This window comes from Centropristis striata, chromosome 17 (genome assembly GCF_030273125.1).
Source record: "Centropristis striata isolate RG_2023a ecotype Rhode Island chromosome 17, C.striata_1.0, whole genome shotgun sequence".
Lineage (NCBI taxonomy): Eukaryota > Metazoa > Chordata > Actinopteri > Perciformes > Serranidae > Centropristis > Centropristis striata.
Window position 1 is genome coordinate 34,777,401 of NC_081533.1, and position 15,111 is coordinate 34,792,511.

The 15,111-nt window shown below is 37.1% G+C and overlaps 1 protein-coding gene across 1 annotated transcript in view; it reads left to right on the forward strand.

The window, feature by feature from the left end:
* Positions 1–6,365: 6,365 nt before the first annotated feature.
* LOC131989305 (butyrophilin-like protein 10) overlaps positions 6,366–15,111 on the forward strand; it is a 12,637-nt gene continuing 3,891 nt past the window's right edge. Inside the window, exons 1-5 of the mRNA XM_059354497.1 lie at positions 6,366–6,965; positions 9,644–9,769; positions 10,770–11,108; positions 14,369–14,640; positions 14,738–14,900. Of these exons, the coding sequence (XP_059210480.1) occupies positions 9,694–9,769; positions 10,770–11,108; positions 14,369–14,640; positions 14,738–14,900 (850 nt within the window). The 5' untranslated portion in view covers positions 6,366–6,965; positions 9,644–9,693. The remainder of the gene's footprint in view (positions 6,966–9,643; positions 9,770–10,769; positions 11,109–14,368; positions 14,641–14,737; positions 14,901–15,111) is intronic.

A 15,111-nucleotide genomic window follows, 5' to 3' on the forward strand; every position in this document is an offset into this window, starting at 1 on the left:
AATGTGTGAAGAAGTTTCTGCAAGATGTCCTCATTGCCCCTGAAATAACAACATTGACCCGAAATAACCTCCCAATTACTTAAAATGTATCGACAAATCAACTTTCCACTGGTGCACAGGAGAAATATTATGCACTACGCACTTATACAGGAACCTCGCAGGTGTTCACCTTTGTGCCCTGTAAGGAAATGACGAGCATGAAATGGAAGTAAGAGTTGTTTAGGGTTAGAAGCAGCAAATTTAAACTCTTAGTGGGAGTTTCAGATCAGAGGCAGATTGATTGCTGTTAATATTGAAAACGAATGGCATAAAATGCTTCATCAGGATAAAGTTAACAACAAGCACTTAAGCTGAGCCTAATAATTTGGTTTGTGAGCTTTATAAACCATTTGGGTCGGAACAGCAACAGCCAAAAATCTCAGATTTCCCTTCTAACAGAAGAATGGACGAACCTGTTGGCTGGTGATCGGTCATTTGTGTATTATCATGTTAAAATCAGACAGCAACCTCAGATAAAATGTATCACAAAAGAAAACTTATAGTTTCCAGATTCCATAAACAGGTCGGACGCTGTGTAAATAAATATGGACATGTTTATGGGTTTTTAACATAAACTATACTGTTTTGTTTTTGTTTTTTTTAACTTTGTGTTACAAAGGATTAGCAAATGATCAGATTCAGTTTTATATGCGACATACCAACTTTATTTCCCAACCTTATGTTGATTCTGTTTCCTGTCTGTCGTCCTCAGCTGCTCTTCCTGAGGTTTTTGAGGTTTCTGACATTTGTTTTCCCATGAAAGTTTTTTGTTGTTGTAGTTTTTCATCATATGAATCAATGATCAACGCTAAAACTGACTGTAGGTTTGCTTTTGTCCAGGACCAGGACTGTTTCCTTCATGTGGCTGGTGATGTCTCATAGTTTGTCTGCCACTGGTTGAGGCTGGTTGGTGTCTCGCTGCCACCTTCAGGACAAAGTTTGACACTACAGAAACATGAAAGAATCACAGATTTCCACTCTGACTCAGAGATGATGCACTGATTTGCAAAAACATTGCACTGCAGCTAGTGATAAAAAGTAGGCCTTTGAGTCAGCAGAGCATTATATTACTGCCAAATATCACTAGTTTGTGCTGTGAACTATTTTTTTAAATCACAGAGAACATGAAGAGAAACATTCTCTTACTGGTACAGATAGAAAGTCCAAACTGCAGTTACTCAGAGTCCAACAACAAACAGGAAAAAGGTGCAGACAGGTAGAGCTTTAGGTTCTGCAGTAAACTGCTTAGAACATGACAACATGGCAGAGTGTGGGTGGGAATGATTGATGAGGACAATGAGACACAAGTGAGGATGTGGGAGGAAGATCAGGAGGGAGTGGCTTCACCTGAAGAGACTGGGACAGGTGGTGAAGTCCTTTTAACTATTTATTAAGCCAGTAATTAAAGAGTGAATCATCTACATGGACCTTAATCTGATCAGAAATCACAGTCTGTAAGACAGTTTGCTGCAACCACCGTGAGAGAAAGGGTGCCTTTACTTTTACACAGTTTTATAATGTGAATGTGCAACTATCTAATTAGGGCCTCGGGGCAATCGCACCGTGCACTGGTCCCATACAGCAATATCTGTAGGGACCAGTGCTGCACTACTGTTATACTGTGGATTTCTTCTTCTTCCTCTTCCGGACGCAATTTCGTCCCGCTACTAGTCCTACAACTTGAAGAGTTGCAGGATAAATTATATATCAAAACGTGCGGTTTGATCGGGATTGGTGTGCTATTACATTTCTCTACAGAATATTAATTTTTCGCGAGGTAAATCGTGAAAAACTGCCCAAAATTTTGCATTGAAATGAATGGGACGGCCGAAAGAAAACGAGAGAAAAAGAACATTAATTGAAGATTTTCAGACGTCTACTTCTCCGGCATAATTTCACCTAGAGACTCCATTTAAACTTTAAACAGTAGACACAAGTCTTGTGTATCGGTGTATTAATCCACGTTTCGATAGGTCATATAGTTTTTTATCAATCCCTGTTCAATGACCATGATCATTTTTGGAGAAATTCTGAGATTATAATGGGTGTGTATTGCACGGAATGTTTGTGTCACAGTGTGTGACATCATCGCCAGAGTGTAGAGGGAGAGAAAAAACTGTCAAAAAATAAATTTTAAAACTGCGCTCCAGGCCGCAAATTCCACTCTACAGAAATAATTTTTACATAGAAACGTAGGAAAATCTGTCTTCTCCCTCACAATGAAAAAAAAGGGAGATGGAACAGTTTTTTTAGATCGCTCTAACAAAGCTATTTTTTCATTTTTCTTAAAAAATAAATCATACGTAGACGTTCAGGAAGAACTCAGGACGCTCAAAGTGAAGTCGGATCAATGATAGGTATTATGGTTTTGCCAAAAATGCTTTCTGTTCGAGGCCAGAAATTTCACTCTGCCCACCTCTGGCTGCTTTCACTGTGCCAGAAGATTCCACAGCTGTTAATGCTGTTGATTGCTCTGCTCTGATTGGTCGACCACAACGCTTTGATGCTTTGATGCTTTGATGTTTTGATGCTTTGATGCTTTGATGTGATTACAGTTACAGATACACGCACGCACACACACACACACACTGGTCATTTAATGTAACGACAGTTAAAGCTACATACACACACGCACGCACACACACACACACACACACACACACACATGCACACACACACACACACACACACACACACACACATATGCGCGCTTAAGCGCACACACTCCTCCAGATACAAATGTTTCACACACACACACATTTTGAGGTTAAAGGTCATAGGTTGCTGTATAAATAAATACTTGTAAAGGAATGCTTGTTGTAGGTGTGCTCCTTGTATATTATATAGTATCATAACATTACTAGTATTAATTGTTTGAAATCTCTGAAGAATCTCATCATAGTGTACACACACCGGCAGTAGCCCCCGTGGCCCTTTCAGAATTTCCCCAGAGGAAATTTTCTAGTTGCTAAATGTTATTAATCTCTAACAGACCTCTGGTGGATGGATGCAGGAGCTCAAAGGGAGAACAGTGAACAGTAAGAGTCACATGGAATCAGATCTTTAAAGAGTCAGACCTGGATCTCTTTCAGATGTGACCTCAGTCTGAACAGTCACTTTTACACAGACTGGTCTCCCCTCAAAGACGTCAGGCAGCAAAATATGACTCATATTTTCTGGTGGGAGGTGGATGGGTCGATCAAGCCCAGGACTTTCACTGAGGCTTAAAGAGAAAGATGTGAAATGACCAGAAAAAAAGACAAAAAAACAAACAAAAAAGTAATGTAAGACCAGAAAGATGTAAATTAACCAAAATATATATAAAATGGCAAAAAAATACATAAAATGATGAAAAAAACTAAAAATTAATAAATAGACATAAAATGACAAAAAAGACTTAAATTTCCAAAAATGATATAAAATTACCAAAGATGACATAAAATGATAAAGAAATACATAGAATGATCAAAAAGACAAAAAAATACATGAAATTACCTAAAACACATAAAATCACCATAAAAGACATAAAATTACAAAAAAAATGACATAAAATTACAAAAAAAGCCATAAAAGACCATTATGACATAACATACCAACTGTGTCGCTTTAAGGCTTTTTTGTAATGTTTACTTTAGATAATTTATTGGTATTTAATTTAAGTTAGAAACAAGAGGTGGATGATTACTTAAAGTTTACAAATTTAATTTGTAAATATATTATTTGTTTACTTAATATTATGATGTCACATCCTGTTTAGTCACTTCCTCTGGGATCAACCCCTATTTAGTCACTTCCTGTTTAGTTACTTCCTGTTTGACTGGGACAAAGGAAGGCAGACATGTGTTGCATGAATCTGCACATCCACTCTGAAGCATCATAGAGGCAATGCCGTAAGTTTGATTTTCCATTTGACATGTTTATATATAAGCAGTGATTTCATAAATTAATGTATTTGATAAATTAAGTTAAAAGTGTTTTCATTTACAATTATATACAAGCAGGCAGCAATGTGTATCATGTTTACAGCTGTGTTTGTTGCAATGTTTAAGTTAAAATACGTTTTGTATCGCTTTATTTGCAGTTTTCACCAACATGTTAATGAAGAAGTGTGACAGTAAACGATCAAACTTACTACGGCTCTGTCTTCATTGGCAATGGTTTAACTTGGTGTTTAGTCAGAGTTGCAACACTCTGCACGAGAACACTACACCAACAAAAGACGTAAATTAACCAAAAAAAAAAAAAAAATGATCAAAAAGTCATAAAAGACCAGCATGACATAAAATACCAACAAAAGACGTAAATTAACCAAAAAAATATATAAAATGATCAAAAAGTCATAAAAGACCAGCATGACATAAAATACCAACAAAAGACGTAAATTAACCAAAAAAATATATAAAATGATCAAAAAGTCATAAAAGACCAGCATGACATAAAATACCAACAAAAGACGTAAATTAACCAAAAAAATAAATAAAATGATCAAAAAGTCATAAAAGACCAGCATGACATAAAATACCAACAAAAGACGTAAATTAACCAAAAAAATATATAAAATGATCAAAAAGTCATAAAAGACCAGCATGACATAAAATACCAACAAAAGACGTAAATTAACCAAAAAAATATATAAAATGATCAAAAAGTCATAAAAGACCAGCATGACATAAAATACCAACAAAAGACGTAAATTAACCAAAAAAATATATAAAATGATCAAAAAGTCATAAAAGACCAGCATGACATAAAATACCAACAAAAGACGTAAATTAACCAAAAAAATAAATAAAATGATCAAAAAGTCATAAAAGACCAGCACGACATAAAATACCAACAAAAGACGTAAATTAACCAAAAAAATATATAAAATGATCAAAAAGTCATAAAAGACCAGCATGACATAAAATACCAACAAAAGATGTAAATTAACCAAAAAAATATATAAAATGATCAAAAAGTCATAAAAGACCAGCATGACATAAAATACCAACAAAAGACGTAAATTAACCAAAAAAATATATAAAATGATCAAAAAGTCATAAAAGACCAGCATGACATAAAATACCAACAAAAGACGTAAATTAACCAAAAAAATATATAAAATGATCAAAAAGTCATAAAAGACCAGCATGACATAAAATACCAACAAAAGACGTAAATTAACAAAAAAAAAAAAAAGACATGAAATGCCCAAAAACTACATTAAGTTAACCAAAAAAGGCTTAAAATGACAAAAAAAAGAGGTTCTTAAAAAAACAGCCCTGTGTGGGATTTAATGAAAAGTATCAAAAACAGATCCAAACAGCAAAAGCAGGTCACTTTCTATTCCTCATTCTTTAAACTTCGGGTTGGTGCGTAAGATCTGACTCATGACTTCCTGTTTTATTCCCATCTGGTGCATTGGGAAATCCTAAATCAGGAAATTATTTAGGATTTCCCAAAGCACCTGAGTCAGATCTTAGGCACCAACCCGAAGTATAAAGAATGAGGAGAAACTCTATATTGTTATTCGTTTCCTCACAGAGAAACATCCAAATGAGTGAATAATCCCTGACACTTAAACTCTATAATACACTAAAATAAGACATGTTACACAGGGAAACTGAGTGTGTGTGTGTGTGTGTGTGTTTTAACCAATTTGTGCCTTTTTCTGCATCACTTTATGGAGGAAATGTCTTTATTTAGCTTCCAGCTCTCTTGCTCTCAATGCACAGAGGTGTGATATAGTAAATATAGTGCAAATTCTGGAGATTTAAATAATATTGACATATAAAGATTGCATCATCAGTGCATGGGAGGTATTGTACAGAGATTAGGCACTCTGTTTAGAGTTATTTATTATATAGACTTTAGATTTACAGATTTTTGTCAAGAGAACCTTGAGACTTGATGCTGAACTGCCTCTAGAATTAATCCTCAGGTTCTTTTTCTAATAATTGTGTGTCTTTTTTTGGTAATTCTGTGTATTTTTGGTCATGTTGTGTCTTTTTTGTAATTGTGTCTTTAAAAAAAAAAAAAAAATTAGTGTTTTTTCAGTCATTTTGTGTCTTTTTTTAGTAATTTTGTGTCTTTTTTGGTCATTTTGTCTCTTTTTTTAGTAATTTTGTGTCTTTTTTTGGTCATTGTGTCTTTTTTGGGTCATTTTGTGTTATTTTCTAATAATTCTGTGTCTTTTTTTGGTAATTCAGTGTATTCTTTGGTCATGTTATGTCTTTTTTTTTTTTAGTAATTTTGTGTCTTTTTGTGTCATTTTGTGTCTTTTTCGGGTCATTTTCTAATATTTTTGTGTCTTTTTTTGGTAATAGTGTATTTTTGGTCATGTTGTGTCTTGTTTTGTTTTTTTGCAAAAAGGGATTTTATTCAAAAATGAATAAAGGAAAACATAAAATTAGGATGTGAAATGATCAAAAACAAACTAATTGAGGAAAACCTGGAATACTGAATGATGACAATAATTACTGCAAAGATATAGAACATAAAAACTCAGTCGGGTCACTTTAGACCCATGTTGTGCATCAAGGGGTTAAATATAACACTTTTCTTTTTTTTATACCTTCCTTCACTTTAATAATCTTATTCTTCTTGTCCTAATGTACTGTTTTTATAAATTAATTATATACAGCATTACATTTTATTGTGAAAAACAGACATAACTTTGTCCACTAAAGCACATTTGGCTGCTGAAACATGACACAGAACTCTCGCAGTATCTGGCGAGAACTTACCTACCGTGCGAGGCAACTCCCTGCAGCATACTTTGAGGAAAAGACATGTAGAAACAGGTACGCAGACACTTTAAGAAGAGTTGGGTATCATGTATTTTACTCACGGCTTTCAGATTCTGCACATTGTTTTGAGTTTATGATTAAAATAAAGCCTGAATGAACGGAGTCCTCTAAAGCTCAATCTGTTGCAGTCTGGAGGTAAGTCATGGAAATTAAACTGCATTATTTAGAACAAACAATCATTTTTTAATCAATATAACAATGACTAAATATTGTCAATCTCAGTAATGATATGTTGATCTTATGATTTGTAATCTCTATACTTCAAATAGTGATATTTCTGTCAGAATCACGTTATTCTACATATACACTACTGGTCAAAAGTTTTAGAACACACCAACTTTTCCAGAATTTAATTGAAAATTATGCAGTTTAATGTCTCAGTGTACTCTGAAATTAATGCACATTTGCAACATTTAAAATTCTTTATTGAGCATGATAGTGTTTTGAAAATTAAAAAAAAGATTCAAAATCACATTTTATGTTGGACTAAAGGACTAAAAAGAGACACAAAATGACAAAAAAAGACACCAAAAGACACAAAATGACCAAAAAAAAAGACACAAAAAGACACCAAAAGACACAAAATGACAAAAAAAGACACAAAATGACCAAAAAAAAAGACACAAAAAGACAAAAAAAGACACCAAAAGACACAAAATGACTAAAAAAAAGACACAAAATGACCAAAAAAAGACACAAAATGACTTACAAAGACATGAAAAGAATTCAAAAATGGACAAAATAGCCCAAGACTCCATAGAGTTAAGTTGTTAACCCATTTCTTGTTCCCTGAAAAAGGCCTACTTGTATAATTCTGAAATGTACATTATTTTCCAGTTTTGGTTCAGCTTACCTTTTTTTATTTACCTCTGGCAGTTCACCACTTACCTTTGGACCCTTTCAAGCTGTTCATTTGACTTGAACTGCTTGAATTTCAATAAAAAACTGGAAAAATTGGGGTGTTCTAAAACTTTTGACCGGTGGTGTATATACCCAGAATAACAGATGATATGATGGGGTAACATAGAAATATGCAACCTTGCACTTAAACTTCCAAATATGTGAATTCATATTAAATAAATACATTTGCATAAAATCAACATTAAATATGATTTTTTTTTAGCGCTATCCCATATAACACAGGATTTTATTTACATCAGTAAGCGAAAAGGGTACATTAAACACATTTTTAGAGAGCCTTTCTATCCTTTCACCATTTTTTGGCGCTCCTTCAGTCTTCTTGATTGTGTAACATTTTATTGCTCAACATTGCTTGTTTTCCCGGATGACGTTGGCTTGCTGTCAGTATTGGGAAATAATGCTCAAAAGCAGAGCAATTAATTGGATGTCATGTTTTTTGTAATATTTAGGGACCGAGCACTAACAGTGCGAGGACCCCATTGAAATTGGTCCGTTTCTTGTTCTTATTTTTAGGAAAAAGTAATCGCCCTTTTGGGGGCTTTATCATATTCAAAAACTCACCAAATTTGGATTATACATTAATCTCACGTGAAATTGACGTATTCTGGTATTCACGGGAATGGGCGTGGCAAAATGACTCAACAGCGCCCCCTTGAAAGTCAAGAAAATTCAGCCCCTCGCACAGGAATGTTGTACAGACACGAAATTTGGTACATACATGTATCATGGCCAGCCGCACGAAAAAGTCTCAAGAACCCATACCCTAAAACGTACAGGAAGTCGGCCATCTTGGATCGAAAATGGCGTTTCCTGCTGTTTTTGCCCATTTCCATGCCGCATATTTTAACTAACTCCTCCTACAGATTTCCTCCAATTGACTTCAAACTTGGTCAGTACCATCAAAAGGCCTTTGGGATCAAAAGTTATATACATTTTTACCGACAGTCACACTATGTGGGCGTGGCATGGTGGCAAAATATGGCGTCTCGCCATCTAACACCAGACTGCATAACTTGACCATACATTGTTCAATCTGTCCCAAATTTCACACACATGATTAGGGTCCAGCCCGGGACACACCCACGTGTCAATAGTGACACACAGTCATAGCGCCCCCTGCTGGCTACAGGAAGTAACATGTTTTACACCTACCCCAAGCACAGTGGTAGAAGACACGCCATTTGGGATGCATAGGGACTGAGGCCACAGCGCCACGGCCCGATGTGGCCTCCTCTGACGGCTCCACTCTGCTCGGTCCCGTTCAGTCCTGCTTGCAGGCCTCGTTTATTATATAATTGGAAACACTCATACAGTAATGCTGGTGGCAGAGATTTTAGGGTTCTTTGATTTTTAACACTTTGTGGAGCATATTTGCATTTCATGAGATTTGGACAGTTATCCAGTGTGACATTTTGTGGCATTAACGTCTAATAATTCCTGAAACTCTGTATTACCCTCAATACATTTCACATAATTTGATAAAAAGATATTTATAGAATTTATAAATGTAGAGTTTTTTTATGAACATTTTCCTTATTTTTTACTTCATAAAGAGCTTTGGACATCAAAATTGAATGTCACGTCAATGTGCCATGTGTCATTTAAAACGTCTCCAAAAATAAAGCGTTTGCACTAACCAGATCCTGTTAAAAACATTAAATTCTCCTCAGAGACACTGAAAATCTTCTTCTTTTGCAATAATAATTACACTTTGGCACTTGGAAAAGTGTTGTGTGTCCTTCGTTTTGGTCACTTTTTATAATTGAAACTTTCACAACCTATGATCGGTTTAAGGATATTTTTTCTCCAATACACAGTGCATTTTGTTTGCATTTGTATTTGAAATACTGTTGCTGTTATTGTTTGTCTGTGTTCATTATTTTTGTTTATAGCGGGCAAATTTTTATTACGTCCACCCCAACAACCACTCCCACTGACCTCCATGATGCTTCATGTGAAGGTTCGTCAGTCTGGTGCCTTCACTGTCGTCTTCCTCGCCCTGATACACTCATGTGGAGGTAAACAATACAAGTTTTTAACTTAATGTTAACATGTGAAGTTAGTCTTTAACCCTCCTGTTATGTTGGGGTCAAATTGACCCATTTCAAAGTTTAAAAATCTAAAAAGAACTAATGAAAAGTACTTGTTCCACAATATACATATATATATCTACACTACTGGTAAAAGTTTTAGAACACACCAACTTTTCCAGAATTTAATTGAAAATGATGCAGTTTAATGTCTCAGTGTACTCTGAAATTAATGCACATTTGCAACATTTAAAATTCTTTATTGAGCATGATAGTGTTTTGAAAGTAAAAAAAAGATTCAAAATCACATTTTATGTTGGACTAAAGGACTAAAAAAAGACACAAAATGACAAAAAAAAAGACACAAAATGACTAAAAAAAGACACAAAATGACTTACAAAGACATGAAAAGAATTCAGAAATGGACAAAATAGCCCAAGACTCCATAGAGTTAAGTTGTTAACCCATTACTTGTTCCCTGAAAAAGGCCTACTTGTATAATTCTGAAATGTACATTATATTTTACCTTTTTTTTGTTTACCTCTGGCAGTTCAACACTTACCTTTGTACCTCTTCAAGCTGTTGATTTGCTTGACTTTCAATAAAAAACTGGAAAAATTGGGGTGTTCTAAAACTTTTGACCGGTAGTGTAGATTTTATTGAAAAATTGTGAATATATCCTCATTGAACCTGATCTGTGAGAGGTAAAGAACATCACTGCAATAAATATTGATTGACATGGTTAGTAATGGAGTTATTAATGACATATAAACAATGCTTATATGCTATTGGGATTTTTTAGTTTTTGACACTTTCGGATAATTAAACAAAGTGAGTCAAATTGACACACAAACATTACTGCTGTTCCTGAGAAACGAACAAAACAGGAGGGTTAAAAAGTGTGTAATTCAAATGACACAATATGGCTGTTTGCATTGACTGTAGCCTCTGCTGCAAATGCAAATTAAAACCTGTTGGTTTTTTTCAGGTTCTCAGGTGATTGGTCAATCTCAGCCAATAGTTGGAACAGTTGGTGATGACATCATTCTACCATGCCACCTGGAGCCTGCAGTGGATGCTTCAGGTATGACTGTGGAGTGGACGAGACCAGACCTGGACCCTAGATTAGTTCATGGGAGGCGCGAAGGTTTGGACCTGAAGAGTGAAAAACATCCGTCCTACAGAGGAAGAACGTCTCTGTTCACTGATGAACTGAAGCACGGAAACATTTCACTGAAACTCTCCGAAGTGAAAGTGTCTGATGAAGGAGTGTACAGATGTTTCATCCCAGAACTGGGAAAAGAATCATTTGTTCACCTTGTTGTTGGTAAGTGGGCAGATTTTCTTTCATTTCAATACAAAAAAACAACAACCCATGATTATTATAACATCAGTCTACGTTGGAAAAATAAGTAAATGCATCACCATTGTTTTCGCTCGTATTATTCACGAGTTTTGTGCAAAAATGTGAGTGAGCCCTTCTCCTTCGCCCGACAGGAATGGGTTATTAAAATGCTGTTCCTGGTCCCAATGAAAGGCCAGTTTTATCACACTACACAACGGGACTGTACCATCTTGTTATAAAATATTTCTAACCGCACAATCCCCGACCATGTGTACCCACACCAACCCACCAAGATTACACCTGAGGACATTCAGACTGATTCTGCAACAGACTAGTGTTGGTGTCCATTCACATTTCAGTCCCACGTCGCAAACAAAGTGGGAAGAGAAGCAGGGCTTGAAGACCTCCGGCACGGTGCCGGAAATCCGGCTCGGGATTTTTTTTGGTGTTTTTATTTATTTTTTAATCATGTTTAAAAAAACAAAAACCCACCAAAAACTCTTAGTTAGTTAGATCTGGGTATGACCGGGGAGGGCAGCATTACGGTGGATAGTGTATAGCCTGCCGGAGAAGAAGAAGGCGGCTCATCGGCGAGCGTGCTTTAGACCCACGTCTACTATTTCTCAAGAAAGTGACTGGAGACAAATCCAGCGACTCCTTCTTACTCTCTTTTTAACGACCCGGAGGCCGGCTCGTTAAGAAGAGCCGCCGTTAGCGGCAGTTAGCTCTGTAGCAGTACAGTGTGTATGTGCTGCTGCTGCAGGAGAAACAGCGATCTGTTTGTTTACAACGAGCACCAGACACTCGGTGCGCAGTTAGCGTGTACCGTTAATTCACGATCACTATGTTTATGATCAGCGGAGACACTGTGCATAATAATTAGCCATGCTGCTTTGTTTATGATCATTTGCTGTGCACAGTTAACGACGGCGAAAACCATACGTCACCTCCAGAGTCTCTAAATCGCTCTGGGGGCTAACTTGTTGTGGAGACACGCAGAGTGAGCGGACATTAGAGAGGGTGTGGCCTGAGACTTTCCCGGTGGTAGTCGAAACACGGTTATACAGTCCGTTCCCACACGTCAACCTTACTGGGGATTTCCACCGGGTGCGGAACGGCTCCGCCGCGGGTTAGCTCCGTCCTCTGCCCGGCGTCAGTTCCCTCCGGGCGCGTAACGGCAGCGTAGAGAGCCGGCCGTATACACGCGAGATAACGAGTACACGCGATAATCCTGAACGTACGGGAGACCACGAGATCCCGTGATAAACTGTGTATAAGGTAAAGAACAACAAACAGCTTACTTTGCTTCTCCGACGTGGAAGATCTGTTGAGCTGACCATCTATCCTTATAGAAAGAATATGTTATGTCATCAGTGGCTAGGGTTGCCAACCGTCCCTTGAAAAACGGAATCGTCCCGTATTTAGAAACAAAAGCACCCGTCCCGTATTGAGGTGAAAAGGGACGCACTTTGTCCCGTATTATTGTGACAGTCAAAAAATAGTCAGTAAATGCCAATGAAAACGTAATAACAGGGCGCTTTATATGTAAACTTACGGTAAACTTGTTCCCAGGCCCCGTCCTGCTCTGTGACCAATGAACAGACAGCATATTCACACACGAGTATGACGATACAGAATACGCTCATCCCATTGGTCGAGGAGAAGAGAGCAGAAGACAACAAAGCAGCATGCGGAGGTGACAGTGACACAGACGCCGACACTGCTTTACGGGGCGCTACACCTTCGAGCAGCAATGTGTGTAGTACCCCTCCGAGAAAAAAACAGAAAAGGATGCAAAAATACTGAAGAATGGGTAAAAGGAAGCACCTGGGTGGAAAAAGTGCGTGATAACATCTATAAAGCCACTGTACGGTGTGCCGGCGCTATTTTCCCGTAGGCCATGGTGTCGGACTGATCTGAAACAACATGCTTCCAGTACTGCGGTCACGACATCTGCACTTTAAATTTTAGTGCACAATTATATTGCACTTTACGGCCCGTTTGTCAGCTGCATGACTCCAAAGTAGCAATTCAATTGTATTCATGCTGCTCCAATAAAATAAATACATCAATTTGTTATCAGGAAACTCCAGTGCATTCTTGAAGACCAGGTCCCCATGTGTTCATGACATGAATTTAATGCCTTTTTACTGAACCAATTTTGAATTATGGAATGCTATAATCTTCCAAAATGGCCATTCAATTGCATACATGCTGCATTTTAAAAGCCAACAAAAGGAGTGAATCAAATTGTTATCAGCAAGCTCCACTACATCTTTGAAAAACAGGGCCTAATTGTTATTTTGTGTTAAAGTGAATTGCTGAATAATCATTTTTTAATTTTTTTTCATTTTCCATGTATTCATGTCACACAAAAATATGCATCTAATTCAATTCAGGTTCGAGTCGATTGTTAAAAAATCATTTTACTTACAAAAAAGGGGCTAAAAAATTTCACCACGCCAGGATGGGTGAAGGCAATCGGGTCGGCCGGACCTGCCAATGAAGTGTCCCTTATTTATTTTTCGGGGAGTTGGCAACCCTATCAGTGGCGGACTTATGATGTGCCCTCTAGAGATTCTATAATACAGTATCACCGAACTGTGAAAAATGTTATGTGAGGTGTTTGCTCTCATTGAGTTCTCAAAGTGCACAAAATAGATGCATTTCACTTAAAAATATACAAATTTTCTTAACTTAATGCTAATATTTCATCGTACATGATGCATCAGAGCTTTTTGCGTGCTGGTGGGGGCCATGTTGTGCAGAATGGGCCCCTGCCCTTCTAACAGTGTGAGTCCGCCACTGTATGTCATAAATGAATGATGTTGTTCCACTTCAACAATCCGACTCTTGTCGTCGATGTCTCAGACCCTCTGAGACCCTTTGATTGATTGATTGATTGATTGATTGATTGAAGACGTAATGTTGATGTGAAGTTGTTTTAGGCTGCATGAACTGCGTATTGTTTTATTTTGAAAGGATTCTGTATTTTCATCTCGTTAACAAGAATGTCAGTTTTCCAGTTATGCCGTTCAGATTTGGATATGTCAGAAATGAATGTAATGAAAATACATCTAGCTGGAAACATAATTGTTAATGGAGGATGTAGGATAAGGAGACCAGGTTGTACATGGTGACTTATTTTGGACTGGCATCATTAACCAGTCACATAATCAAATTGCTGAACATGTCGTTGGAGGTAAAGGATGAACGTTATATCTCGTCTCTCTTATTTTAAGGTGCCGTCTCCTCACCGGTTATCCGTTTAATGAACAATTCCAGCAGAAGGGTGGTTCTCCAGTGTGAGTCTGCTGGCTGGTATCCAGAGCCTGAGGTGTTGTGGCTGGACGGTGAGGGAAAGCTCCTCTCTGCTGGACCTACAGAGACAGTCAGAGGTCCTGATGACCTCTATACTGTCAGCAGCAGAGTGACTGTGGAGAAGAGACACAGCAACAGCTTCACCTGTAGAGTGAAGAACACCTTCCAGACCAGAGAGACACAAACCTATGAGGTAGAATAAAATTATCACATTCTCACTTTCTCTGCTTCTATCAGCTGCTGTATGTTAGAAATAACATAGTTCTGTTCTCTGTTTTATACTTTCACAGCGTGTCATCGTAGGTTCCGATCGCTCATCAGGGGGAGTGTCCTATCACTCGCTCAATTCAAGTTCATATTCTCCGCTCATGCTTTCGCTGGTTGTTTGCCTGCCGGTCTTGTTTATTCTTGCAGCTACCTTCGTCATTTTGAAATTCAGACAAGAAAAGTTCAGTAAGTTGCAAATTAATTTATTTTCCATGTAAATATTCACAAGTTTCATCAGTTCTTTTGTGGAATTGTAATTCTTATACTATGGACTAATTTCTCAGAATTATTATTGTGGGATGGGTTAGTATCCTGTCAAAGTGTACTCTATTAATAGCCGTTAGGGTTTTCAGTCAGTTTTTAAAGTCCCCCACCGCTCAAAAATGTGATATATTTA